The sequence below is a fragment of the Epinephelus fuscoguttatus genome, linkage group LG15, assembly GCF_011397635.1.
Source record: "Epinephelus fuscoguttatus linkage group LG15, E.fuscoguttatus.final_Chr_v1".
Classification (NCBI taxonomy): Eukaryota; Metazoa; Chordata; class Actinopteri; order Perciformes; family Serranidae; genus Epinephelus; species Epinephelus fuscoguttatus.
The window spans coordinates 22,845,664-22,873,189 of record NC_064766.1 but is presented as its reverse complement, the minus strand read 5'-3'; the positions used below and the strand labels follow the sequence as shown (position 1 = coordinate 22,873,189).

Here is a 27,526-nt window from a genome sequence, read left to right as displayed (position 1 = left end):
AACACAACACAGCTCTGTAAAAAACAACCACTCGTCGTGTCACTCTTCTGGCTGGAAAGGCAGCAATGTCTTGGTAAAGAAAAACAACCCCTTTTTGTGGCACTATCCCGGCAGGAAATGCATCGATGTCTCAGTTAATACAAATGCTTTTCATAGCACTATCCTCCGTGGAAAAACAGCGACAGGTCGTTAAAAAAACAACCATATTTGGTGGCTAAAAATCTGCTGAAAACAAAGCAATCACTCGCTAAAAGACAACCAGTTTGCCATTTACTGGTCTTGAACTGTGGTCTATGCAACAACAGCTACGAAATAAATTTAATGCGATTGCAATAAAATGTTTTTATTGCACACTTAAGAGTTTAGGCACACATGAGTTCCATAGAAACCAGACAACTTTGGTGGTAAGTGTAATTCAGATCCTTTACTTAAGTACCATTAAAACAATGTAAAAATACTCCACTACAAGTAAAACTACTACATTTAAAATCTTACTTGAGTGGAAGTACATAAGCATTATCAACAAAATATACTTAAAATTAAAGTAAGCAGTAAAATGTCCCTTATGCCTGATATATTATTGTGTATTACACTATTAGGTAGTTACTACTGATGCATCCATGTTTAAGTAGCATTTAACTGATGCAGCTGGTTGAGATGGAGCCTCTACTTTTGTATAGTTAGGTAGTTTTGCCCAGTGGTTTTCAGCCTAAGGGTCAAGATAAATTGGATATACTTTAGTAAAATACAAGTAAATCAGTGCAAGTCTTGAGTGAATCTTCTCAGTGACTTTCAGCCGCTGACTGACAGCCCAGGGAACTAATACCCGACATGGTTCATGAACTGCAGGTATGGAGTGTTACCTTTGGAATAAGCAGCAGGCCCAGAGTCACAGTCACAGTCAGATGAGTGTGAGCAAAGAACAACATGAGCATCCAGTCAGGGTGCAGCCCCGGCACTAGAGAGAACCTGCGGAAAAACACATCTGTTCATTCACCAGCACTTTTATTAAAATTAATATATGAAAGGCAGTTAAACGGAATACTTGGTGTGCCAGTGAAATAAGCTAAGACACACACACACAGATGCATTAAAAGCAGCCTTTGTGTGATTCTCTGGACGAGGAGAACAGAATGTTCTACTACAACCCTGAGGCGGTCTCGACTTCAAAACCAGTAAACAGAAACATTACAGTAAAATGGATGGGGAATGATAAAAGTAGCAGTTTACTGGAGCCAATATACTGCTTCTTTAGACAGGCAATCTGTAAAGGTTATGAAGGATTTCTTCACCTACACTTGGTTTTAAGTGTAGTACAGTTACTTTGTGACAAGGCAAGATGGAATATGAATGGGACGATCTCATAGTGTAGAGCAACATGTAGCTGCCAAAATAAACCTGAGAATACAAGACGTGTTTTTAGAAGACGGTCCTCCCCTTAAAAACAACCCCGTAGGTCATTTGTACAAGCAGCTTCTTACAACGAATACTTACATTTAGTGTAGACAGCGACCTCTAGTGACTGTAGTAACACTGACTTGAGCAAAGCAGGAAGTCAGGTGACACAGTATAAAAAACATCAACGTCCACATAGGGAGTGAGTAGGGGTGGATAGATAAGTAAAACAAAAGCTGGACCTTGAGACCACTGTTCATGTCCCGTGTGACACTAAAAGTCAACATTACATTGAGTTATTTCAAGTTACATACATACCCATGATCAAATTACATACTTAAGGTCACGTTGTTACGTTATGTACGTAATGTGTTGCCCAACCATGATTCTTTTCCTAAATCTAACCAAACAAAGACCCTAATCTAACCAAGTGACCAAACTGTGAATTACAAGTTCTTCCCCAAAAGACTTTTTCCCATAGACTTACAGTGTGAAACAGACGTCTGAAAATCAGTGGATGAATGTTTTTTAACATCACAACACCTGCAAAATGACTCAGTTCACTTTCAGGATTTGATTCATTCTGTCTGATAACATTTTAAAAGTCCAAAGGAGCCCACAATAAAATAATTTTATCCCCATTCAAGTTACAGAAGCACTAAACCAGGAGTTAGCTGCTCGTCCAGCTGAAGTCTCTGGTGCACCTCCTCTAACGGCCCATGGACGCTGAAGGTCAAGGTTATTTTATATGTGGATATTAACGTTCTTTTGCTTCATGCACCACTGGCAATTTTCATAGGAATGAATGGGAACCCAACCCCAGCACTGTATCCTGTTCTCTTGATGCATCTGTGAACCTTACTGGTGAGAAAGTTGATCTTCCTAGGAGGGTAAAGGTAAGAACCACCCTGCTCCACCTTACTCTGCCTCTGATTGTATCCTGACATTCTCACCCTAACTAATCTCACTCCCCTTGCCTAAACCTAATAAACCCATCCAACCAAGGCAACAACTACTGGCCATTTAGAGGGAGAGTGGGGTGGGTCATGCCTTCACCATCCTGGGAAAAAAACTGGGCAACTCGTAGGGGCACTAATTTGAGAAGATGCTCTTGTGGGTTGTATTAGAGCAGGGGTGTCAACTCCTTTTAGTTCAGGTGCCACGTACAGTCCAGTTTGATCTCCAGTGGGCCAGACCAGTAAAACCATTACATAATAATCTGAACCCCTTCAAATGTTTCCCTTTTTTTTTTTTTTACTGTAAATTCATTCTGACAACATTTACAAAACAGATGATGAACAGCCTCTCAGGAAAATATGTCCAAATTCAACAGTTATGTCAATTTGTCCACATGAAGAAGGAAACGGGTAAAGTTGTCTGCTGCCTTGCAAAACATTTACAATCTGAAGTTTTGTCAGTGTGATGTCGTGTTCACGTCAAACACAATGTGAATTTTCACATCACTTTACTCGCTCAAGTTTGAACGCTATAATATTTTGTGTTGACTCACTTCATACACGCAAATAACTCATATCATCGAATGAACTTCTGTCGGTACATCCTCGACGGCATACATCCCCAGAGGATGTCAATAGGCCTGTTTCCACTGAAGAAGTTCCTGGTAGGGCGGCACGGTGGTGTGGTGGTTAGCACTCTCGCCTCATAGCAAGAGGGTTAATTGGTAACTCTAAATTGTCCGTAGGTGTGAATGTGAGCGTGAATGGTTGTTTGTCTCTATGTGTCAGCCCTGTGATAGTCTGGCGACCTGTCCAGGGTGTACCCTGCCTCTCGCCCTGGCAGAGCTGGGATAGGGTCCCCGCGACCCCGCGACCCTCAAGAGGATGAAGCAGTTAGAAGATGAATGAATGAATGAAGTTCCTGGTACTATCTGGGGGGCAGGAACTACTACAGCAAAGTCCTCTCACTCAGCCCTCTCAACCGCCGTATCTCTACTGAGAGAGCGGAGTAGGAGGAAGGTTCCTGTAAAGTTACCGGGCTCTGGATCTGATGTCCATTTTGACCGGGGCAACGTAGTGGCGTAGGGACGCTGTTAGCTGTTAGCCGATAGCGGTGTCTGTAATAACTCACTAAACTCACAAAGTGGCCCATGAAAAAAATATTTTTTCCAGCGGATGTCTTAGTTACAACATGATTGAGCTAACTGGAGTAGTTTCATGTCGTTTCCGACAACGGGAGGCTTTTAATAGATGACGTCCTGATGTTAGCTTTGTTGCTAGTGTTAGCTGTCCCTGTCAGCTGCAGCCACTGATGCTTTCTAGACATCGTGATTTCCCAAAACTGAATACATACCACACATAGCAACACAAAACTGCTTTGCTAGCTCAATCATGATGTAACTATGATATCCGCTGGAAAAACTATGTTTTTCACAGACCGGTTATTGAGTTTGTTTACATGGTGGTGGAAGCTATGAACGAGTTAACCCTCGTCTGCTGAGTTTTAAAAATGCCAGCTATTTTGTTGCTTTCTGTTGATGTCACATCCCACCTTGAGTATATCCAATCAGCACCAAGGAACCCCCAAGCCCCAGCCAGGAGTTTCTCGGGCCATTCTGAATACCTACTCCGAGGCAGGGGCTGCGTCCGAAAGGCCCACTGGCATACTGCATACTACTACCGAAGAGCATGGATACCAAGAGGCGAAGCTCCGCTGAATTTTTGCCAACAGCCACTAGGGGTGCTGCCGCCATTTTGGACTGTTGAGCTTGGACTGTTGCGCCCAGACAACATGCAAGATGTCAAGGAGAGAGGAGAAAAAAAGTAAAAGAAAACAGTGTAGTGCAATTAACTGCAACAACTATCAGTGGAACACCCCACACCTGGCCTTCCATCATTTCCTGAAGGATCCCGAGAGGTAAGAACTCCTGAGGTGTAATAGCAAGAGGGTTGCCGGTTCGATCCTGGGCGTGGGAGCCCTTCTGTGCGAAGTTTGCATGTTTTCCCCGTGTCAGCGTGGGTTCTCTCCGGGCACTCTGGCTTCCTCCCACAGTCCAAAGACATGCAGATTGGGGACTAGGTTAATTGATAACTTTAAATTGTCCATAGGTGTGAATGTGAGCGTGAATGGTTGTTTGTCTCTATGTGTCAGCCCTGCGATAGTCTGGCGACCTGTCCAGGGTGTACCCTGCCTCTCGCCCGATGTCAGCTGGGATAGGCTCCAGCCCCCCCCCCGCGACCCTCAAGAGGATGAAGCGGTTAGAAAATGAATGAATGCCAGTTTTGGAGGGAAAGTAACACACACACACATTATATATATATATATATATATATATATATATATACACATGTGTATGTATGTGTATATATATCTATATATCTATATCTATATATATATTTATGTAATGTTACAAAGTGTGCGTGTAGTTAAATCTGTATTGATGCGCTGCTCCAGCCGCCGGCTGCCGTTGCTCCGCCATCATGATGTTTTGAATCTTGCCGGGCAGCGAGCACGTTGCATTTAAATAGGAGACTGATGAGGGCGGTAACATGCCGTGCAATGTCTACGATGAAGAAGAAGACGAAGAAGAAGCCCGCGGTGCATTTTGGGTAAGTAGTAGCCCTGCAGTATGCTCTGCGGTCATACTACAATGTAGGCGTGTTTAGTAGGGGTGGTAGCATACTACTCCTCCCTACTACGGTTTCAGACATACTACATACTAATTTGGTCTACTACAATCCATACTACTTGGCCTTTCGAATGCAGCCAGGGACTTGTTTAACCCCTGTAAAAGTTCCGGAACTCTGTCCTTAGTGGTGGTTCCTGCGGTGGAGACACGCACCAACGGCCCCGGCCCCATAAATTTACCCCGAAGTTCCTGCGGTGGAAACGGGCCTAATGCTGAGTGGCTATCATGGTGTGAATCAGTTGCTTAAGTTCAGATTTTTCAACTCTGGCGAATAAACATGTGACACAAAATCACGCTACTAGCTTCATTCCTGCTGTTTAATTTGTGTCTTTCGCATTGTGTTCATTGCGCTGCCCAGCGGGAATCCGCATCTAATTGCATCTTTTCATGAATTTCACTCGTGTGAATTGTTTTATTCACTCTTGGTGTGAACACAACATCAGAGACTGAACAGTTCTGGTGTATGTTTGACACCCCCGTATTAGAGGGTAGGAACAATCGAAATGTGGTTGTATGGGAGGAATGTAGCCATGCTAAACGCTGAGATATTTCACTTTATTTCCCTTTATTTATCTCAAAGACCATCCCAGACTGCACCCACCCACATGCAGACTCTATACAGAATGTAGATTGATGCAATATTTTACAGGCTTGCCGGCCTTCACTTGGAAAAATGTATTTTACTGCTGTTATTTTAAAGCTCGGCATGATTAGGCTCCTGCTTATATTAGTTTTGTTTACTCTCTCTGAGCCCGATTGCTGATTGAAATTCTCTGGTCGGCAGAGGAAAAATTATGTGTCCCCTTCACTTTTTTGATCTATGGCACTCTTCTAATCATTATTTAATCATTAATCATCCACTGGCTTTTGCTTCACCTTAATTATTTCATTTAATTTTAACCATCTGTTGCTGTTATTTTGAAACTGCACAGCTATTTGTCACGTTTAAAAAAAAGTGCTACATATTAAAAAAAAGTTTAAAGAGCAGAGCAAAGACAGTTTTCTGTGACCATCAGCAAAACACCCAATCATGTAATCCTGCACCAAAGAATTGTGTCCCATTTCTGTCACCACTCACCGACTCAGTCCAGACAGAATCTTTGTCAAAGCTCACAGCAGCAACTTTGGTAGGTCCTGGTTTCTTCTAAACACTTGTCATCATTCCCATTATTGTAGCACTTTTGAATCATGCTTTGTATTGTGTTCACGAGCGCCAGCACAGGTAATAATTGCTCCAATTATTACTGCAGAATGTGAAAAGTACACAAAAGCCTAAATGGGCTCTAACGAGTGGCTGCATTTGGCAAAATCCAGGCACCATGACAGATAAATCAATGCAATTATTACGCAGCATCAAACTGAGGGTTGTGTATTTTGTGCAAAGTCTGTGAAAAGATTCCTATGTGCCAAAATGCTTCAGTGTGAGTGTGTGTGTGTGTGTGTGTGTGTGTGCGTGTGTACTTGTACTTGCTACATAGTAAGGACCATGACACATTTTTAACCAATACAGTGAGGACATTTTTGGAAAGTGGAGACATTTTGGCCGGTCCTCACCTCTTTAAAGAACTGTTTGAGTGTTAGGACTTGGATTTAAGGTTCAGGTTTGAATTAAGGCCCTGACTCACTAAGCTGACTGTCGGCTGTCGTTCAATGTTGGACCATCTGTTGCCCTACTTTTTGCAGTGTGTCCCGTACCGTTGGCACTAGTGGGCTCTTGTAAGCTCTTTTTCGGCTGATTCAGGATGTTGAACCGGTGTCAGCGTTCGTTCACCAACTGGCAGAGTCTGTTGGTGAACAAAATCCCTCTAACTGCAGTTCAGCTCAGGGCATGAGAATGGAAATAAGTAAAGTAGTGCTTCCCACTGAAAGTCAGAGGTGCAAATCATCAGTCAGACATCCTTCAGTTGACTGAGATTCCTTCAAGTCAAGCAGTCAATTTTTGTTTGTTTGTTTTTTGTTAGTCAATATGCAGTGTACTTTTGGGGAAGTTCTGGTCCCCAGATTTAGCTGCAGAGTAAGCTCTCCTTGCTTTCACAAAGGTCTTTGGTACAAGCATGTGCGTACACAGAGGCAGCGGCCCGGGGGTAGAGAGGCTTTGCCTCGTAAGGCTCCGAAATAACATTATCTTCTGCCTCCTGCTTTGAAGTGGTGAATTCACAGCTCAAATGTTCTTAATATGACACAGTCTCTGGCTTTTGTTTGATATTTAGTGTCAGCAAAAAATCTTGTTGCACATTTTCAATCTGTTGTTAGCATAGTTAGCTTAGCTACTACATTACGTGAAATGTCACAAACTCTCGCGATATAAATAAAAGAATGACAGCTCAACAGGAAAATAAACAAACAGCGAAAGTCAAGACGGTGTGAGATCAAAACAAACTTGTTATATAAGGTAAGATTATGTTTTTTGCCGTCGAGCTCTTCAGCCGAAACAGTTCGTATTTGTTTGTGTTATTGTTTGCTAGTGCATGGTAGATATAATTATTTCTTTAAATATCAGGTTGTGTTGTTCATGTGCTAACTGGCTAACTAGCCTGAATCTGTCCTGTCAGTCTTCTGGTTTCGCTTTTTAAATGACGCATCAGACTACCACCTTATTTGGGTAAGCACTGGTGTTAGGCATTTAGTTGTGATAGGTGAGGTTAGGGTATAGGGGCTTGGGAATACATTTTGTCAGTGAGGGTCCCCACAAAGATAGAAGTACAAGGATGTGTGTGTGTGTGTAAGATAGAGAGAGTTGTTTTCTCATTGTTTGTCAGAAATCCATCAAGGTGGCTCAGAGGTTGTTGGTCTTTTGTCATCACTCCCACTAATCATATTCAGATTCATAATTCACATTGGATATCCAAAAGCACAGTGTGTGTGTGTGTGTGTGTGTGTGTTTGTTTTCATCAATCCTTCCACACACACACACACACACACACACACAAGTCCAGCCTTATCTCTGGGCCACAGTCGCAGACCGACTCTGTCAGCTCACCAAAGAAATGCTTCTGTTTTATTCCTCAGCAAGCGAGAACAGCTTGATTTATAACAGTTTCACACCACTGATGAAGGTGTACCCATCGGACTTTTCAGTTTCTCAACAGATTAAAAGGATGTGATCTTTTTCTTTTTATCCAACTGAGCACAATAGGCCGCTGCCAAAATGAAAGAATATTCAATCACCAACAGTTTTATCGGAGAAAGTGTGACAAATGGAATTTTTAGCCCCAGGCTCCTACGGGAGGACTGTAAAAAACACCTGACCGGTTTTATTCCCACTGCAACAGGATTGACAAAGTATTCTTTGCTTTAGGAGTGTTTTAAAAATGTGTGTATTACCACGATTCTTTGAACAGTTGTGTTTTTTCAACCCACATTCAGGCACATAAAAAACAGCTTGCCTGTAAATAAGCTCCTAAGAGGCACACAGGAATGCATAGTTGTCAGAATTCACCGAGTCGAATCGGATTTTACAGTCCAACGCGATGATTCAATCATTTACAATATCATTCTCAGGTGAGGCAGTAATGCATTCTTCCAAACCTCCCACATGTGTTTAATGCTAAACAAAGACGTCTCGCTTTTTCCAAACGGTCCGTACCTTCAGCTGTGTTACTACCTCACAGAATGCTCAGATGTACGTGTATTCTAAAATGGATGAAAAGAGGCATTATGCATCTCAATCAAGTTTCAAGTCTCTGCAAGCTGATTTCAATGCAACACAAACATGAAAGGGCTGCCTGAAGGTAGGAAAAACCCATTCATCAAACCAGCCTCAGGTCTCCTCTGCAAAGATTTTGACACAGGTTTTCAAATGCGTGATAAAATGAGGGCATCCGAACCAGAAAATGTTGAGACATTTAGCTTCAACTTGAGACAAACTAGGCTTGTAAAACTTGGTGGCCTAAGCTGTTGCAGTATTGTTCTGTGTAAGATATGACATATGACAGAAAACACTGGCAAACATTAGATAATTCTAATCAGTTTTGGGCAGCTAAACAAACTGAAAACACAACACTGGCTTACTATCATTTTTAAAAGTTGGTATAGCCAACATGGTTTTACTTGTTTACCTGTTTTCTGTCAGACCTGCCTCGTTAGTCCTTCCCTGTTCCCAGAGACCTCCCTTCACACCTGTTCTGCATTAGACCTGTTTGCTCCACCCTAGTGTTCCCCTCCACACCCTTGTCGTCAGCCTTTTGCCCATGTCCTCTTTCTCCAGCTGTGGCTCATTCTTGTGATTAGTTTTCTGTGTATATATACCTGTCTGTTTCCCTTTGGTCTTTCTCAGTTTGCCTGCATTTTTGGTGTAAGTCCCTGCCCCGTTTCTTTCCCGAGGCCTGTACCACGAAGTCAGTTCAACTTACCCAGGACATCTTCTCGTTTTCTGGTTTGACTAAGACTAACCCTAACGTTGGCCGTCTGTATAGCTGGTACTACAAAGCTGGTTATCAACTAGTTCAGTCAACTCTGGGTTTTCCTATTCAGCCACGAGCGCATTCATGTAAAAGAGGCAGGGTTTTTAATTGTGAGCGTCATCATCAGAACCATGAATGAAGTAGGCTGCTTCATATGATAGCTATATGTGACATAAGTATAGAATATTTTTTGCTGTTTAGTTGGATGATGATGACACTGCTCTGAATATGTCACATAAAACACTTTAAAGTAACACCAGACTGTTTCTGCTGAAGTGAAGAGTGTAAAAGTAAGTAATAACTGACGAGGTATGTTCCATTTAATATAACAGGAGCTAATTAACAGTGTGGATTATTTTACTAATAAAATATTATCTGTTTCCCCAGCTCTCATCACGAGGTGTCTCGTTATTTTAAGCTGTAGTGATGAAATCAGTGTAAAAGAAACAGCACTATCACTGTGGACTAAAATAAACTTAATAATTTCAAATAGTGCTAAAATCAAGTGTTTAGTGTGTAAATGATCTCTCCATTTGTCAGAAGCTCTGTTTCAAAACCATGGAAAGAGAACCCTGGAAATATTAAATGATTCTACTGACCTGTAACAACATATGGGCTGCTCTTTTTTTACCTGTCACTTTCTCTCATAGCTACTTTTTTCTTCAGTGATCTGATTGGTCAGATTTCAGGATGTTGGCAGGTTGTGATCCGATACCCTAAAGTTAACTGTTCAATATAAATTACCATGGTGATTATTCCCGGTAAAAAGAGAATCAGCTTCATAGTACTGAAAACCCAGTTGCCAACTAACTTATCTAAACATGTTATTTGTCTCATCTTTTGTCATGTTTAACTGATGTGTTTCAAAGGCATCTGCGTATTGTAAACATAACAGAACACAATACGAATTAAAACTGCAATTTTCAATAATGATAAGCAACATTTATGTGACATATCTTATTTACACGAGCACTACGAGCAGTCAGAAGCAGGTGTTGATTTTGTTGGTACCTACAAAAATATCGAGCTACTGAAATGTTGATGAATGCTGAGATACACGTAGATTTCCTTCTGTGAACAGTTTACACACAAATTCATTCTGCTCACGTTTCATGAATGAGACCCAATAATTAGCTCTGTTGTTGCCAAATGCTCCTCTGTGTTCACTAACTAGTCGCCAGCTTTGTCAGTCTGCAGTTTGGTACGTAGTGTAAGGCAAGGCAAGGCAAGGCAAGGCAATTTTATTTATATAGCACCATTCATAAACAAGGCAATTCAATGTGCTTTACAAGAGAAATACATTAAAATAAAACATCAAAGGAACAATAGATCATTAAAAACAAGAGCTAAAAGCAAGAAAATAAATACTTAAAAACAGTGCAGAAAATGCATTTAAAAAGCAAACATAAAGCAAAAGCAACAGCAGACAAATATAAAAACAATAGCTTCAGATTATCCTAACAATAAGTTACATATCTAGTTCACTGGTAAACTGCAGTAAATAGTAATGTTTTAAGCCCTGATTTAAATGAGTTGACAGTTTCAGCCGACCTCAGATATTCTGGAAGTTTGTTCCACAGGCGGGGAGCATAGAAACTAAAGGCTGCTTCACCTTGTTTGGTTTTGATCCTGGGAACACTGAGTAAACCTGTTCCAGATGATCTAAGGGATCTGGATGCTTCATAACGTACAAGTATATCAGAGATGTATTTAGGCCCGAGACCATTTAGTGCTTTATAGACAAGTAACAAGATTTTAAAGTCTATCCTTTGACACACAGGAAGCCAGTGCAGTGACTTAAGCACTGGTGTAATGTGCTCCACTCTCTTGGTGTTGGTGAGGACTCTGGCAGCAGCGTTCTGGACGAGCTGCAGTTGTCTCATTGATTTTTACTCAGGCCTGTGAAGACACCGTTACAATAGTCCAGCCTGCTGAAAATGAAAGCATGAACAAGTTTTTCTGTATCTTGTTTAAACGGAAATTCTTTTATTCTTGCTATGTTTTTAAGGTGGTAGTAGGCTGATTTAGTAAATGTCTTAATGTGACTATTGAAATTTAGGTCTGAGTCCAGAACTACACCAAGATTTCTGGCTTGATTTGTAGGTTTTAGTGTCATGGCGTCAAGGTGAGCACTGACTATTGTTTTGTCTTTGTTCTTTGGGGCCAAAAACAACTATCTCAGTTTTTTCTGTGTTTAGTTGTAGAAAATTCTGGCACATCCACGTATTGATTTCGTCAATGCACTTATTTAGCAGATATAGGGGACTGTAGTCATCTGGTGACACTGTTATGTAAAGTTGTGTGTCATCTGCATAAGTATGGTAGGAGATGTTATGATATTCCATAATCTGAGCAAGAGGGAGCATATAGATGTTGAACAGAAGAGGCCCAAGAATGGACCCTTGAGGAACTCCACATGTCATCTTTGTTCACACAGATTCATAGTTGCCAAGTGACACAAAGAAATCCCTGTCTTGTAAATAAGATTTAAACCAATTTAGCACAGTGCCAGAAAGTCCCACAAACTTTTCTAGTCTGTCGAGCAGTATCTTATGGTCAACTGTGTAGAATGCAGCACTGAGGTCTAGTAATACCAGAACCGAAATCTTTGATGCATCACTGCTCAGATGAATGTAATTTAAAACTTTTACAAGTGCAGTCTCAGTGCTGTGATGTGCTCGAAATCCAGACTGAAAGGCATCAAAGGAATTGTTTTGCTCCAAGAAGGTGTTAAGTTGCTTAAAAACAACATTTTCAATGATCTTTCCTAAAAATGGTAGGTTTGATATGGGCCTGTAGTTATTTATTACTGAGGCATCCAGATTAGGCTTTTTTAAGAGAGGTTTAATGACTGCAGTCTTCAGGGCCGTTGGAAAAAGGCCTGACTGAAGAGAACAGTTGACTATCTGTAGTATATCTGATGCTATACAGTTAAAAACATCTTTAAAAAAGCTTGTAGGCAGGGTGTCAAGGCAGCAGGTAGTGGACCTAAGGTTTCTAACTATGTCTGTCAAAGTAGCATAATTTAATGGGTGAAAAAGTGCCAAATTAACTGGAGTAGTCTTATGAGGCACAGGTGAAATAGCCACTGTGTTTGAGTTATAGACTGTCTGTCTTATCTTTAAAATTTTGTCTCTAAAAAAAAAAAGCAAAGTCATTGCTTGCCTTGGTGGATAGCAGTTCAGGAGGGACTGACGCTGATGGGTTTGTCAGTCTGTCAACAACAGTAAATAAAGTCTGTGCATTGTTGTTATTTTTGTTGATAATCTCAGAGAAAAACGACTGCCGCGCCCTTTTTAGCTCCAAGCTATAGATGTGCAGACTTTCCTTATAGATGTCACAATGAACCTGGAGTTTGGTTTTTCGCCACCTGTGTTCTGCTCCATGGTGTTTTTTTCTTACCAGAGACAACTTTGACCTTCATGGGGGCAATATTGTCCATAATATTCATAGCTTTAGAGCTGAAACCATGAACCAGATCATTGACAGAGACTGAGGGCACAGCTGGTGTGGGTATAAAATCCTGGGTGAATAGTGTACAGGTGTTTTCATTGATATAGCATTTTCTGATTACCCCTGTTGTAATTTTACTGGTGTCAGCAGAGATGGCCATTTTAAAGAAAACACAGTAATGATCAGAAAAGTCAACATCAGTCACCACAACTTCAGAAATGTTGAGCCCTTTGGAGATAATTAGATCTAAAATATGTCCCTTATTGTGTGTTGGCTCTGTTACATGCTGGGAAAGTTCAAAGTTGTCCAGGATGTAGAAAAGTTCTTTTGCACTGCCATCTTTGGGATTATCTATATGAATATTAAAATCACCCACTATAACAACACAGTCAAAATCAATACAGACAACAGACAATAGTTTAGAAAAGTCATCAACAAAGTGTGCACTATATTTTGGAGGCCTGTAAATGGTTACTAATACTGCTTGACAGTAGGATCTCAACTGCAGTGCAACATATTCAAAAGACTCAAATCCTGTACAGTGGGTGCTCTGCGTGCTCTGACCGAATTTGGGCTATTTCTGGTAACTACTAAGGGTTCTTTCAATTTGTAAATATCAGCACTTAGTACTATATACTGAAAGCCTTTCCTTTACAGTGGCGACTCTTCACAGCCATCTGAAGGCAGCAGGTATCTGTTCCATCTGCAGTCTCCAACTAGAGATGTTGCGCACTGTCAAGCCACAATTAAGCACGGCAGATTTACAGTTACATTTTGTGCAACCAGCATCAGACTGTTGTAAAATAACCACAGATCCCCCAGGGCTTATGTGCACATCAAACGTGTTGTTTTGATTAATTATTCTCTCTGCACATCAATGGGCGTGTTGGAGACTGACACACTGAAAACAGCTCACGCAGCTCCACAAAAAAAAAAAAATTGTGAATCACTTAAAACTTCTCACTTTGCTCATAGCTCCCTCAGGACTGTCTGTTGTTGTCAGTCTTTCACCTGGTGTCTCCATCCTGAACACCAGGTAACCACGGTAATGGCTGTGTGCGTCATTGGTTTCTAAATGAGGCTGGCCAGAGTGTCACCTGAAGCAGCACATTTTTAAATATAATACAGCTGATGTGTGGCTATGATCATAAGCAATATGTGTGATAAAGACTGATCGCTTTCAAAATTAAACTTTGAAAATAATTTCCCTTGATGTCCTTGACAACAATAACTTTCCCCTGAGGAAAACTCTCTACAGGATTCCCAAACTGTGAGTGTGTCATGACAGAGAGCTCTGTGATTTAAGGGTGTGAAAGTAGCGAATGTGATAAACAATGATTATCACAGTCTTAAATGCATCCACCTAATGCGTAGGTGGATCCAGTCCCATAACCAACTGTGCCAGGGGAGCGTGGCCACAAACTTACCAAAAGTGACACCTGTGGCACCACCACACCTCTCTACCATAATACCTCTCAAAGTGGAGGGACAAAAGGTATCATTGTCTGCCAGTAGTGTAAGTAACAGCTGAATTCAGGCTTGCAGAAACCTGAGTTTTTTGTTATCTTGTGGACTTTGTTTCACGGTTTTCTGTTTGTCCTCTTCCTTGTTTTGTTACTCATTAGTGTTTAACCTGTTTTCTGTTTTATGTTGTAGATTTCTCCTTATGCATTGTGTTTGGTTCTTCCACCAGTCTCGTTAGTCCTTCCCTGTTCCCAGAGACCTCCCTTCACACCTGTTCTGTATTAGTCTTGTTTGCTCCACCCTAGTGTTCCCCTTCACACCCTTGTTGTTACCCCATTTCCCTCCTTTTATGCATGTCCTCCTACTCCAGCTGTGTCTCATTCTTGTGATTTGTTTTCATTGTATATATACCTGTGTGTTTCCCTTTGTTCTTTGTCAGTTTGTCTGCATTCATCCCTGTGTTCTTGGTGTCGATACCTGCTCTGTGTCCTGCCTGGTGTCTTGTAAGTTTTCAGTTAGTTTTGACTCTTCTTTCATTTGGATTTCAGTTACCTGCCTGTTCTGGATGTTTTTTATTGGCTTTATTAAAGCTCTATTTTTATTAAACCATAAACCTGCCTGCTGCTCTTCATTTGGGTCCTTCCTGAACTAATATATGACAGATATAAGCAAAAATCCAATATCGTGCATCCCTAGTAAGAGGCTTTCTGTTCAGTACGCATTACAAATGGAGCAATATGTTGAACAATCCTATTGCATTAGGTAAATAAAATATACAGCTTAAGCTGTGTTTAATATAATGTTCTCAGTACCACTGTGCTAAACAAGGAAGCCCACACGACAGAACAAGTGACATGCTGTTTGCCCCTCCCACCTCCAAACCAAAACATTTTACTCCAGTGAGACATACTGGAAGGCACGTTATGCTAAGCTAGCTCATTGCAATGTAGTTATATGGCACATGGTTAGTATTCCCAGCACTCCCAGACCAGAAATAGAAGATGGTCTGATAACCTACTGGTCTGGTGTTTGGAGCCACTTCGGTTTCGCTGTGAATTATCAAGACGATGTTGAGAGGGAGAGTGGTGGACAAAAAACAACCGTATGTTGCATCTGCTACACAACAGCAGGTTGGGAATACTTCAAACACGTCAACTCATTTATGCTGACATCAACACAGTGTGTCAATCGATGGAACTACATGAAGACAAGTGGCAGCACAAGCTACAAGCTAATGTTCTCCCTGCAGCATTTATGCAGCCATTCCTATATGATTCAGACAGAGAAAAGGAAATCACTGCAGTGACTGGTACATTTGTAGCTGCGAATTCAGTAGTGGAAAACAGAGGCTTTATGAACATGCTTAATGTATTCGAGCCCCGTTTTATTCCCTCATGAGCCCATTTCAGACTGTAATTCCTGCTTTGCACAAAAAAAATAAAACAAAAGCCCAAGTTATAATGTTAGTTTTTAAATGTTTTTCAAAAACAAGGAAGTATTGGCATTTCAGAAAGAGAATTGTTAATTTGTTTGTATTTCTTTATAACTACTATACTGCATTTTATATGTTATACGGAGCTGTTTTTGCTTCATAAGCTGCTAAGAAGACACCCCAGAAGATGGCCCACTCAGACATAGCTCCATCATTGTTCAAAGTAAAAAAAGAACAGACTGTATGATGTTAGTTTTAATGAATAAATTGATTAAAATGACATGAATTTAAAAATCAAGGAATTTTCTCTGGCTTTTTTACAGTATCGAAAACGTACCATACCATGACACCACTGTGTCGAACAGAACCATTATATTTTATGAACCCTAACACCCCTAATGGTGATTACTCAAACACAAAAGACATTTTAAAGATGTCTGAGTACATTATGTTATTTGGTACCTGTGACAGAAAGACAGACAGTGAGTTACAGGGCACGGAGAGTTTATTTTGGGGATCTGGCACAGTAAATCTGTGCTGTGTTTCTGCCTGGGGAAGACATTTTTTATTCACCTCCTTTCAACCGGCTTACCCAGGCGCTCTGCTGACACTGTTCATTTCCCTGATGAAGGGGGCGGGTGAACTCTCTGCCTTTCATCTGACATGTTCAGCACTTGTAATGCCCTGCGCTAACACGCAAATATCACTATGATTATAATTAAACAACAACTTGTGCTGCAAGAAGGGATGAAGTCGTCTAAGCCCCTTTGCACTACTCTTACTATTTCCTCATTACTGTCACGGAGATGATTTCATTATTCTACAGTCTCAGCTCTGTTTTAGGTCTCTTTAGGTCTATATGTTTCCTTTTCCCTTCCCTCTCTCTCAGTCAGCATACAAGAGGACAATTTAGTCAAATCTCTTCTGACCACACATCTTTTACCGTTCATGCCCACTCGCCTCTGTTCCACCCCATTTTCCTCACCCACCTGATGATGTGGAAGATGGCCGATATTAGGAGCTCATTATAGATGGCCACAGCCATGTAACGAGGTTCGTGGAAAGCTGAGGGTACGGTGCGGACAGCGTAGCAGAGGTACACTCCCCACAGCAGGAACAGGAACTCCGCTAGACAAAAGAAACAAAAAGAATACAAGGAGGGTTAGAGGACTGATTTAAAGTCTTTAAACCTAATTATGAACATTAAATTAAAGACAAAAGAGTCTTACATTAAGTCTTTGTATTCCCCTTCAGCTGGGACAAGCCTATATAATCCATGAAGTAGTATAAAATGCCTCCCTGAAGGCTTGAAACTTTTGTCTCTTTTCAAAGTACCAAACTCAATCTAAAGTTTTAAAGTAATAGTTCAACTTTTGGGAAAACATACTAATTTACTTTCTTTCCTCAGGGTGAGATGAGAAGATTGATAGCACTCTCATGTCTAGAGGGACGCACCAAGCTGGAGCTGGGAGCCATTATATTGCGTAGTGTAAAGACGAGATGCTGGAGTCAACTGCTAGCCTGGCTCCCTACAAAGTTAAATAACATGTCCACCAGCACCTCTAAAGCTCACTAATTAAAAAGCAGTATCTCCTTTGTTTAATTCATACACAAACAAAAAAGTGAAAATTCAAATTTCAGCCCAGCTAACCAAAAATGGTTGGTGAGCACGTGTTTTAGTTGACTGTAGGGCTCTGTACAGGCACAATGATGGCACCAGACTGTGACAAAGAAACTTCCCCTAAATTGTTATTTTACTTTCTGTTCGTGTACGGATTATTCATATTAGATGCCTTAACGCATCTTGTTGACTCGCTGACTCATTTCATTGTCTCATGACGTCTGTTACCGCGTGGAAAAAGACAACTTTTACATTTCTGAATCACTTTCCATTTTCCTCAGACCTGCATTTTGTTTTCGACAGTTACTGTGGTTCTTCATCTGTTTGCCACTTCCACTACTGGGGATAGTAACCGCAAAGAATTTACACTGATACACTGCTTGCATAGCTACCAGGAAAAACAAAAGTGCTATCCTTTACCTGTTTTGGCTCTCATGGTTGACACACTTTCTTTGTACAGTAAATCGAGTCTTCATTTTCCCCGGATATCGTACCAGATGGCAGACGGTAGAGATGTGGACTCAGGTCACAAGTTTGATGTCTTTAGACTCAGCATAATCATAATCATTCCCTCTTGCTCAAAGATTAAAAAATATGTCACTTAAATAGTGTGCCATGAATCAATTCATTACCTGAATCAACAAACATTACCCCTATTGTGGGACTTATGCAGGACTCTATCGGAAGGTTATTTCCTATATCTTGGGGGCATTTCCTTTTTTCTGGTGGGGGGAAGTTTCTAGTATTGGTGAATCTGTTTTATGGGGGGCAATCTCTTACAAGTACAGCTCTTGGTTGTGCATTGGGGTCCAAGCTTCAGGATGGTATGGGGCTCTGGGGCTGCCTCCTAATAGTCGGCCAAGCGTTAATCAACCAGAGAGGTCAGTAGTGGACAAGATTTCATTGGTCGTTCAGTTGCAGAAAAACAAACAAACAAACAAACAAACAAACAAACAAACCAACGTGAAACTCTATTAGGAGCTGTGCCTTGTCAAAATGAATTCAAACCTATATGACTGGACCATGTGGGAATTTAATTTGAAAGGACAGACACAGGAAGTGACCACACTCAGCAGTCAGACAGGAGTCACGTTAATTTCCAGGTCTGGTACCTGCGGTTATTCCACAGGCTAGTTAATAACATGTTGGGCAGGAAATCCAAAGTGTGTGATCATTTTGAGAAGGTGAAGGACGAACCCAAGGTGATATGTAAACTCATCTTCATTGGTTGACTACAAACATGACGTATCATCTGAAACATGGAAGTACCTACATGCCCATTAGCCACTTAGCACAATCATTACTGCTTTGCCGACAGCGTCATTAGCAGGCAGCTTGCTCAGTGTGTGACGTGCACTTGTAGATAAAATATAGGCCTATATTAATGAAGGTTCATTAGGACGGTTTTGTATTTCTCTGTAATGTAGCACAGTGTTAACAATGTTACTGATACTATTCTTTCTCACACCTTCAACTCAAACCATTGTGTTGCCCCGCCCAAAATATAGAATTCAATAATTAAATTAATATCATAAACATGCGGGCAGCTAGTTGACTAATGGTGCTAAATGACGACTATTGGTCGACTAGGAAAATTCTTAGTCAGAGGCAGCCTTGGTTCATTCTGAGGGTTGACAGAGAACACTTCAGGTTTTTCTCCATGCTGCGTGAATTCAAGAGACTTGATTCCTCACACCGAGTCTGTCACTTCTTCAGAGAGGAGAATTTCCCTGACACTATTCATTCCCAGCCAGTCAACACTTAATTCCCCAGATGATCCTCTCTGTTTGGTGAAGTTACAGGAGATGAAGAACTAATGTTACATTACTGAGCGCCAGTGAGAAAAAATGATACCAAAGATAGTTTTGTTTACATACAAAAACAACATGGACTTGACTAGGGGAGACTTTCTGAGACTTTCTTGTGACTTGAAAAACTATGACTTGGTCCCATTTCTGTCAGACAGAACTGCATGGTAAAAGTGAGGCATATAGGGAAGCAATCTAAATGCAGACAGTGTCATTATTCTACAGCCACTTCACTGTGTAATCAACATTTACGTCATAATTATAAGTCTATCTCCATTTTAAATAGTGGGCTTTAAGGGTGCTGGTAGGCAGCTTCACTTTTCAACAGAGCCAGGCTCGTCTTTTCCCCCTGTTAACAGTCTTTATGCCAATCTAAGTTAATCACCTCCCAACTCCAGCTCTGCATACAGACATGAAAGTGGTATTGATCTTCTCATCTCACTCTCAGAAAGACGTTTCCCTAAAATGTATCTCTCTAAATGTTGAACTGTTTTTTTGATCACTGATTAAGTCTGTGTTTTATTTGCATTTTAATTAAAAGCAGCAATGTTGCTCTGACTCAGTGTGGAAAACATGCAAAATGTAGATGCAGAGTCACTGGACAGAATACAGAATTACTGTTAATCACCACAATAAAGAAGTTGGAAGAGGTTGTTCCTAGACTGCCTGACCCAGCTTTGATGCTTTGATGCTGATAGTGTTCATGACAACAATGAAGATTCAAATTTAGCAGCTCCTAATTTAGCAAGAGTTCCTCACATTTGCAGTGTTTCCCTGAAGTGAGGCAGCTGCTTCATCGACAGTGTGATGACACCTTTTAGGCTATTGCCTAATCGCACCAAGGTCACACAGCACGCCTGCTAGTTACAGGGAAGATGTATTTTGGTCATATACTTCGCAGTATGTGTGCACAGATAGCTCATTATCATCTTTTCAGTGTAATGTACACTCTTAAAAAAAGGTGCTTATTAGAACCTTAAAGAGTTCAACTTGTTATTATACAAGAGCACTTTTTGGATCCCAGTAGAACTTTTTATGAAGGATCCACCTGGAACTCTTTACAGGGTTCTATCTAGAGGCCCATATAAAAGGTTATACCTAGAGCCATCTGTGAGAGGACTGTTGAGCCCTACAAGAGGTTCTATGTAGAACCCTTCTATGGTGTAATGGTTCAACCCAGAACCCTCTCTCACCCCTTCTCCTCCAACAATTAACGGATTTCAGTTCCCGCACCTAATTTTGACCATTCCAAGCATTTCAATCTAAAATAAATTGCTTCGAAACCCAAAAAGTTGGTTCCCAGTTGGAAAGTTGGTTCATGCCAAACTTTTTGATAAAAACAAATATCAGAGAACAGAAATTGCAGGTAATCAATATGATCTGCCATCGTGTTACTACCATTTACTTGCATTGTGCACCGTGAAACACATTGTGTTGATGATGCATCCTTGATAACGGTAATGGCTCTACTCAAAACTGGTGGAAACAAAAGCTGGTTTGCTTGATAGCATCAAGGTTCCAAGAATCCTGAAAGGAACTAGTTAAAGAACCAGCGCTTATTTTGGCAAAAGGGGATATCTATGGGTTCTATCCAGAACCTTTTCACCTTCTATGGGCACTGGCAAGAACCTACCCAGGGTGCTCTACCAAAAAACTTTTTGTATTCCAAGGATTTTATGTAGAACCTTACCCAGGGGGTTCTGCCAAGAACAGATTTCATCATAACCCAGCCAGGGGATTCTACTATGAACCCTTTTAAAATCCAAGGGTTTAGTCTAGCATCCCACCAAGGGGGTTCTACTGAGAACCCCTTTGTATTTCAAGGGTTTCATCTTGATCCCACCCAGGCAGTTCTACCATTGCCCCTTTCATGTTCAAAAGGTTTCATCTAGAATCAACCCAGGGGGTTCTACAATGAACCCTTTCAGATTCCAAGGGTTTCATCAAAACCCAGCAAAGGGGTTCTACCAAGAACCATTTTTAAATCCAAGGTTTTTATCAAGGATATCTCCCAGATATCCAAGGCTTTAATCTAGAGCCTACCCAAGGGGTTCTACCAAAAACACGTTTATGCTCCACTAATTATGGTTCTAGTCCAGGGCCAGGGGAACCATGTCAAGCAGCCTTGGTCTTCATGAGGGCTGAAGGGCCGCAGCTGATGTGGTCCAGCACAATTGCAAGTGAAATTACTACTACTACAGGCTTCAGTATTTCAATAGAACAGTGGATCTTAACTCGGCCAGAATGCTTAGTGGAGGAGTGGACATTATCTCCACCCACTAACCAATTAATATCATGTCTGTTCAATACAGGTACGCAATTAACTTTAGTATAGCATGAAATGATGGTAAAGATATCAACTATGGGAAAAACACAAGTAAAATTAATTGATAACGGGGATTCCAGATAAATCTACATTTAAAGCTACCATTTAAAAGATGGGTAAACATTTGAATATTTGAGGATGAGGATGTTTTAGCCCCCATGCTTCAACAGCCACTGAAGAACTCCTTCAAAAAAAAAAAAGGGCTTTTCAGAAGTAAATGGCTCTGGGTAGCATGACAGGAAGAAGCCTTTTGGAACCCTTCTCTCTAAGAGTGTGCAATAAAAAGATGATGCTAGTTTTACTACTAGTGGAAGACACCATGTTTTCAAATAAAAAAATGTTTTAGTTATCGTAATACTGCATATAAAAATTCCAAATAAGCATCAGCGGGTCAGATGTGAGCTATACGAGCTTGTTGTTTTGTTTGCAGACAGTAAAGAGCAGCAAGAACCATGCCAAGGACTGTGTTGGCATATGAGCCCATAAAGTCTTTACGGTGATTAAAGTCCATTAATATTCATGAATAGGCCTAGTCTATAAATCATCACTAATTACTTGGTACTTAGCCTCTGAATCAGGATGCATGGAGAGCTGCTTGCAAGAGGGAAGGGATAACAATTCCAACTAATGCAGATTAATTGCGGATTCAAATGAATTGCTTATTGTTGACATTGTCAATACTGTTTTGCTTCAACTCTGCTTTGTTTTGCATTTCCAGACAAAAAAGCATGATTTATTCGTTTTTAGACCAACATGTGTTCCCTTGTCAGCATTATAACAAAACAAGCGAAAACACAAAAAAACCAATTAGATTAATTTTCACAAACACAACATGCACTGTTAAAATCCTCCACGGCAGCTTCGCAGGGTGCTTCCTGTCCTTCAGTGTAGCCTCCGCACAACAGTGTGTTCTCACTGGCTGTCACAGCGAACAGCGGGGATCCCTCATTTCCTATCTTGTCTTGAACGCACACGCAAATTCACACCGACACAAACGGTTGCAAAACGGAGGGATTGCTGTGTTCTACGTGTTTCATCCCATTTATTGCGTTTGTGGGAAGCTGTCACACCACAAACACGCCGTCACTTCCTCTGAAGATGCTGCGTTCCTCTGTCGCCTCTCCAGAGTGTCCTTAGCTGTCCTCTCTCTTCTTCTTCTCTTCCTCTCAAGTTCTCCCCCCCTCCTCCCTCCCCAGCTGGTGGAAAACTCTCTCTGCATCGTTTCCCACATCCCTCAGAGCTTCATACTTCACAGGCTCTACTCTTCTTTTTCTCTGCCACTTCCGTCTCTCTCTCTCTCTCTCTCTCTCTCTCTCTTTCTGTGTCTGCCTGTCCATCAGTTTTCAGAGGCGGACCAGGCTTCTTTTAGGGAGCCATCCTTTGCCTCTTTCTAAACAGGATTAGTCTCCCCTGCTGTCAGACTGGCTTCAGTGAGGTGCCCATCACTGCCTCCTGCTTCAAGAGTCTGTCATTAGGAAGCTACTGTAACACACACACAACCAAGGCCTTCAAGGTTCTCACCAGAAACATGAGGCAGAAAACCTGCAACTTCTTAACAGTACAATCACCGTTAATGCTTGTTAGCTTGACTGAAGGGCTGGATATCGCTGTTCAATACCTTTGTTCTTTTTTTGTTCATTTTTGGGTTTCTTGCCTTTATAGGATAGGACAGTTGGTGATAGGCAGGAAAGAGGGGAGAGAGGGGGCGACAATCGGCAAAGGGTCAAAACAGAGGATGCTGCGGTATGGACTCAGCCTTTCGTACATGGGGTGCATGCTCTAGCAGGTGCACTACAGGGCACCCCAGTACTCAATACCTCACAGGTATCGACCAAAAAAACCCAGTACCAAGTAGACCAAAACTTGTCCAGTCAAAAGATACATGCACTCGATCCATTTTGTAACCAGAGGCCTGTACTATGAAGCACGATTCGGAATAAGTGAGGTAACTTCAGTGTTAACTCTGGAGCGCAAGGTAAAAAAGAGTAGCCTATATATTGTTATAGGTCAGCAGAATCATTTCATTGTTCCAGGGCTCTTTCCACTGGTTTTACCACAGAGCTTCGGCAAACCAACGCCTATTCTTTTTAAGGAAGCTGAGGAGTTTGATGTAGATAGGACTATCATTAAATTGTTCTTTTCTGCTTTTATTATCTGTTGGTTTGGTAATCTGAGCCTTGGAAACAAGAACAAGTTTTAGAAAGTGATCAAGTTGTTCTGTAAGATCACTGGTTTTACTCTTAATAACCTACAGTGTATCTGTATGAAGAGAGGGTCACCTCTAAAGCTTGTCTCAGACTCAACATCCCCTCCACATTGAGTTTCAGATGCTTCCAACAGAGCAGAGGTTTAGCCTCCCTAAATGCAGCACAAAGCGTTATAGATCATGTTTTGTCCCGTCTGCTTTCGCTTATCTTAACAAGCATTGACCCTGAATGTCCATGATTTACCCCCGACAGTGTGTGATACTGGATACTGTGTGTTATGTATTGTACTGTCTGTTTGGTTGTACTAATGACTCCTCATCAGTCATTAACTTGACTACTTTTCTACCCTTTACTTCAGCAGCAGAAACAGTCTGGCATCATCAAGTGTTTTATATGACATATTCAGAGCAGTTTCATCACCATCCAAATAAATAGCAAAAAATACTCTATACTAATGTCACTTACAGCCTAGACATACCTACGCATAATTTAAGTCTTAGCCAATGGTGATTTTTTTGGAGAGTATTTTCAGTGTTTCTACATTTTCCATTATAAGACTACAGAGTATCATTTACATTCCACGCCGTTGGCATTTCACTGTCTCACAGTCACAAACACTTTCAGCACCATTTCATCACATATCATAAGAAGCAGCCGACTTCATTCATGGTTCTGATGATGTCACTCATAATTAACACCCCCGCCTCTTCCACATGAATGCGCTCATGGCTGAATAGGAAAACCCAGAACTGACTGAACTAGTTGATAACAGGCTCTTTAGTATCGGTTATCTAGATGACCAATGTTAGGGTTAGCCAAGACAGATAACGAAAAGATATCCTGGGTAAGCTGAACTGGCTTCTGGACTCAGATTTAAATTTCCACAGCCACATCAAATCCATAAAGTCATTTGCCTACTACCATTTAAATAACATCGCTAGGGTCAGAGGAATAATGTCAAAGCAAGACCTTTAAAGGCTCACCCACGTCTTTATTTCCAGTGGATTAGATTACTGCAGTGGTCTGTTTGTAGCCCTTTCTAAACAAGCTGTTCGACAACTTCAGTTTATTCAGAATGCTGCTGCTCTGGTCCTGACAAAAACTAGGAAATATAACCACATTACTCCAAGTCTAAAATCTGTACACTGGCTACCTGTCAATCAGAGAATTGATTTTAAAATCCTGCTGCTTGTGTATAAATCACTCCGTGGCTCGGCGCCTGAATATGTCTCTGACATGCTAGTGACACATGAACCTTGTCAGACACTGAGGACATCTGGGACTGGCCTACTGACCATCTCAAGAGTCAGAACAAAACATGGTAATGACTGCAAACTTATTTTTAAACTCAATTTTAAATAATCTTTTTATCTTTGCACCTCTTGTCTGCATTTTTGCTGTTTTTAATGGTGATTTTTTTTAAATTGTAAATCATTTAGTAATTACTTTTACCTTTCATATCCTTTTTCTCTTTACTCTTTTATTGTAAATCTATATCTTTTATTATGTTTCATATTTTATTGCTCTGTAAAGCACTGCCCTGGTGTATGAAATGTGCTACACAAATAAAGCTGCCTCGCCTTGCCTACAGGTCAAAACTGGTACCTTTGTGGAGGACTCATTCTCAGAAAAAAAATTCTTAGAGTCTGGTTCACTAACATTTTATCGGCTGCTCTGTTTATAATTTATGATCTATGGAAGAGTGTGAATCATAACAAAGGGAAACTCAAAGAGGTGTGAGCATAACATAGAAAGCTGGGATGAAATATATGAGAGGAGAACAGAATATGGACAGTCAAGGTGAAGTCGCAGTGACAACAACATAAGAGATACACATTCAGAAACAATACAGTAAAGCAATTCATTTCACTTCAGCTGAGATAATAAAACCTTCAGACTGTGGTGAGTCGTCTGCTATTGTGCTTAGATTTGCTTTCAAATAATATAATGTAACACATTATATAACTGTATTCTGTGATAGATTATTGTCCAGATAAACCAAATAAACTGTCTTCTGGAAAGTCCTTAGAGACACGCTCGTGGTGAAGCACCGGAGAAATAAATGAGGGCCTTGGTGGCACCTCCTGCCCTCTGGAGGTGTTCTGCTTTAATGCTGGTGGCAGCCCATCACACTGTAAGAGAGGGGCACTCCATCCTGTTTATCAGAGCATCCCTTTGTTAACTTCATGCACAGCATTGTCCATTAAACTGCTGTGAGCAAACCCATCAGGCAAAGGTGAATCAAACAATGGACATGATCATCAAAATTCACAACTGCATCCATTTAACCTCGAGTTCAGAGCAGAGGTTTTTCAAAATGCTGCTCTGGGGGCAGGGCACTGAATAAACAGGCCTATTAAGGCACAATAATGTCTTCTGGCAAGCAGGCGGCATGTTTTGGGCATGCCTGTTTATTTCTGTCTGACATGATTTGTCACTCGAACAACAATGGATGCATTGTGCTTAAGACTTGCTGGAAATTTCAAGATGCAGTTTAACAACTTCAAACAGTTCTCTCTATTTGTGTGCAATCCATTTGCTGTCAGTGCCATCAGCTTGTATAAAGCAGAAGAGAGGACTGCACTGTGAAAAATAAATGAGTCAGATATGGTGCAGCCATGCTACTGAAAGCTCAGCTCTGAGAGGTCAGGGAGGTTTTCTTTTTGCCTTCCTGTAGCCATCCATCTCTGTTTACCTTTTGACCATGCTGGCATTGGAGCTTCAGGACTTTAAACCCACTCATAAAAACATTGCTTCAGTCAAAAACTCCCCAAGGTACTTTTAAGTTTAATGAGATACTCACTCACAGGATACAAGATGGGAGAATTTGAAACCGTTTTAGGAATGTGTGTCTAAAGATTATTCAGTGCTGGAGGAAGTATTCAAATACTTAACTTAAAGTACATATACCACACTCTAAAAATACAGTCGCAAGTAAAAGTCCTGCACTGAAAATGTTATTTAAAGGTATACTATGCAGAATTGTCAGTTTCGCCTCTCTATGTCTCTTGGATGCCTGCTGCTTACAGTCTGGCACCTGGTCCCAGGTGATGGCCAAATGAAGCCTCATGAAGCATTTTCTTTATTTTCTGAGCCCACTAGGTGGCACTCATGGTTTAAAGCGAGAGGCTCAAAGAATAGCAATTCAGTGTGCTTTCAACCTTTTGTTGAACAAAAAGCGCCATCTAGTGGGCTCAGAAAATCAAGAAAATGCTTCATGAGGCTTCATTTGGCCATCACTGCTGGTCCTTACCTTGTTATAAAGCCCTGACCTCACCTGAGTGCTGTGGGGGCACACACCCACAAACATCCTGACCACAAAAAGAAGGAAATAAGAAAATACAGACAGGGGGCAGAGTCTCTTAGGAGTGGGTGATAAGTGATGACTGAGAGGGATTACTTCTGAGTCCATGCCTTGTTTTTAAGTACAATCAGAGAAAAGTACTTCAAGTAAAAGTAGTAAATGCAGAAAAATTCAAAACAGTTTGATCAACCAAAATAATTACACTACTCAAAAGGAAAAGCAGCAAATCCTCATGTTTTAGAGCTGGAACCTTGAAATATTTTTGCATGAAAAGTGACTTATTCCTGATTTACAAAAAAAGCTGCTGAATAATTTTCCGTCAATAGATCAATCGTTACAGCCACAAGTGCACATTTCCATAAGTTTAAGGGTGTCAACTAACGATTTGGGCAATTGCTGATTCCACTATGTGCAATTTCATTAATATTCAGCATGAAATTGTGGTTGAGTCGAGAGGGAGGGTATTG

The 27,526-nt window shown here is 41.0% G+C and overlaps 1 protein-coding gene across 1 annotated transcript in view; it reads right to left on the bottom strand.

Annotated features, from left to right (window-relative positions):
• LOC125901564 (probable G-protein coupled receptor 158) overlaps nucleotides 1-27,526 on the bottom strand; it is a 136,262-nt gene that overhangs the window by 8,516 nt on the left and 100,220 nt on the right. The window contains exons 8-9 of the mRNA XM_049597251.1: nucleotides 16,783-16,921; nucleotides 864-969 (exon numbers count right to left, since the gene is read on the bottom strand). Coding sequence (XP_049453208.1) covers nucleotides 864-969; nucleotides 16,783-16,921 — 245 coding nt within the window. The remainder of the gene's footprint in view (nucleotides 1-863; nucleotides 970-16,782; nucleotides 16,922-27,526) is intronic.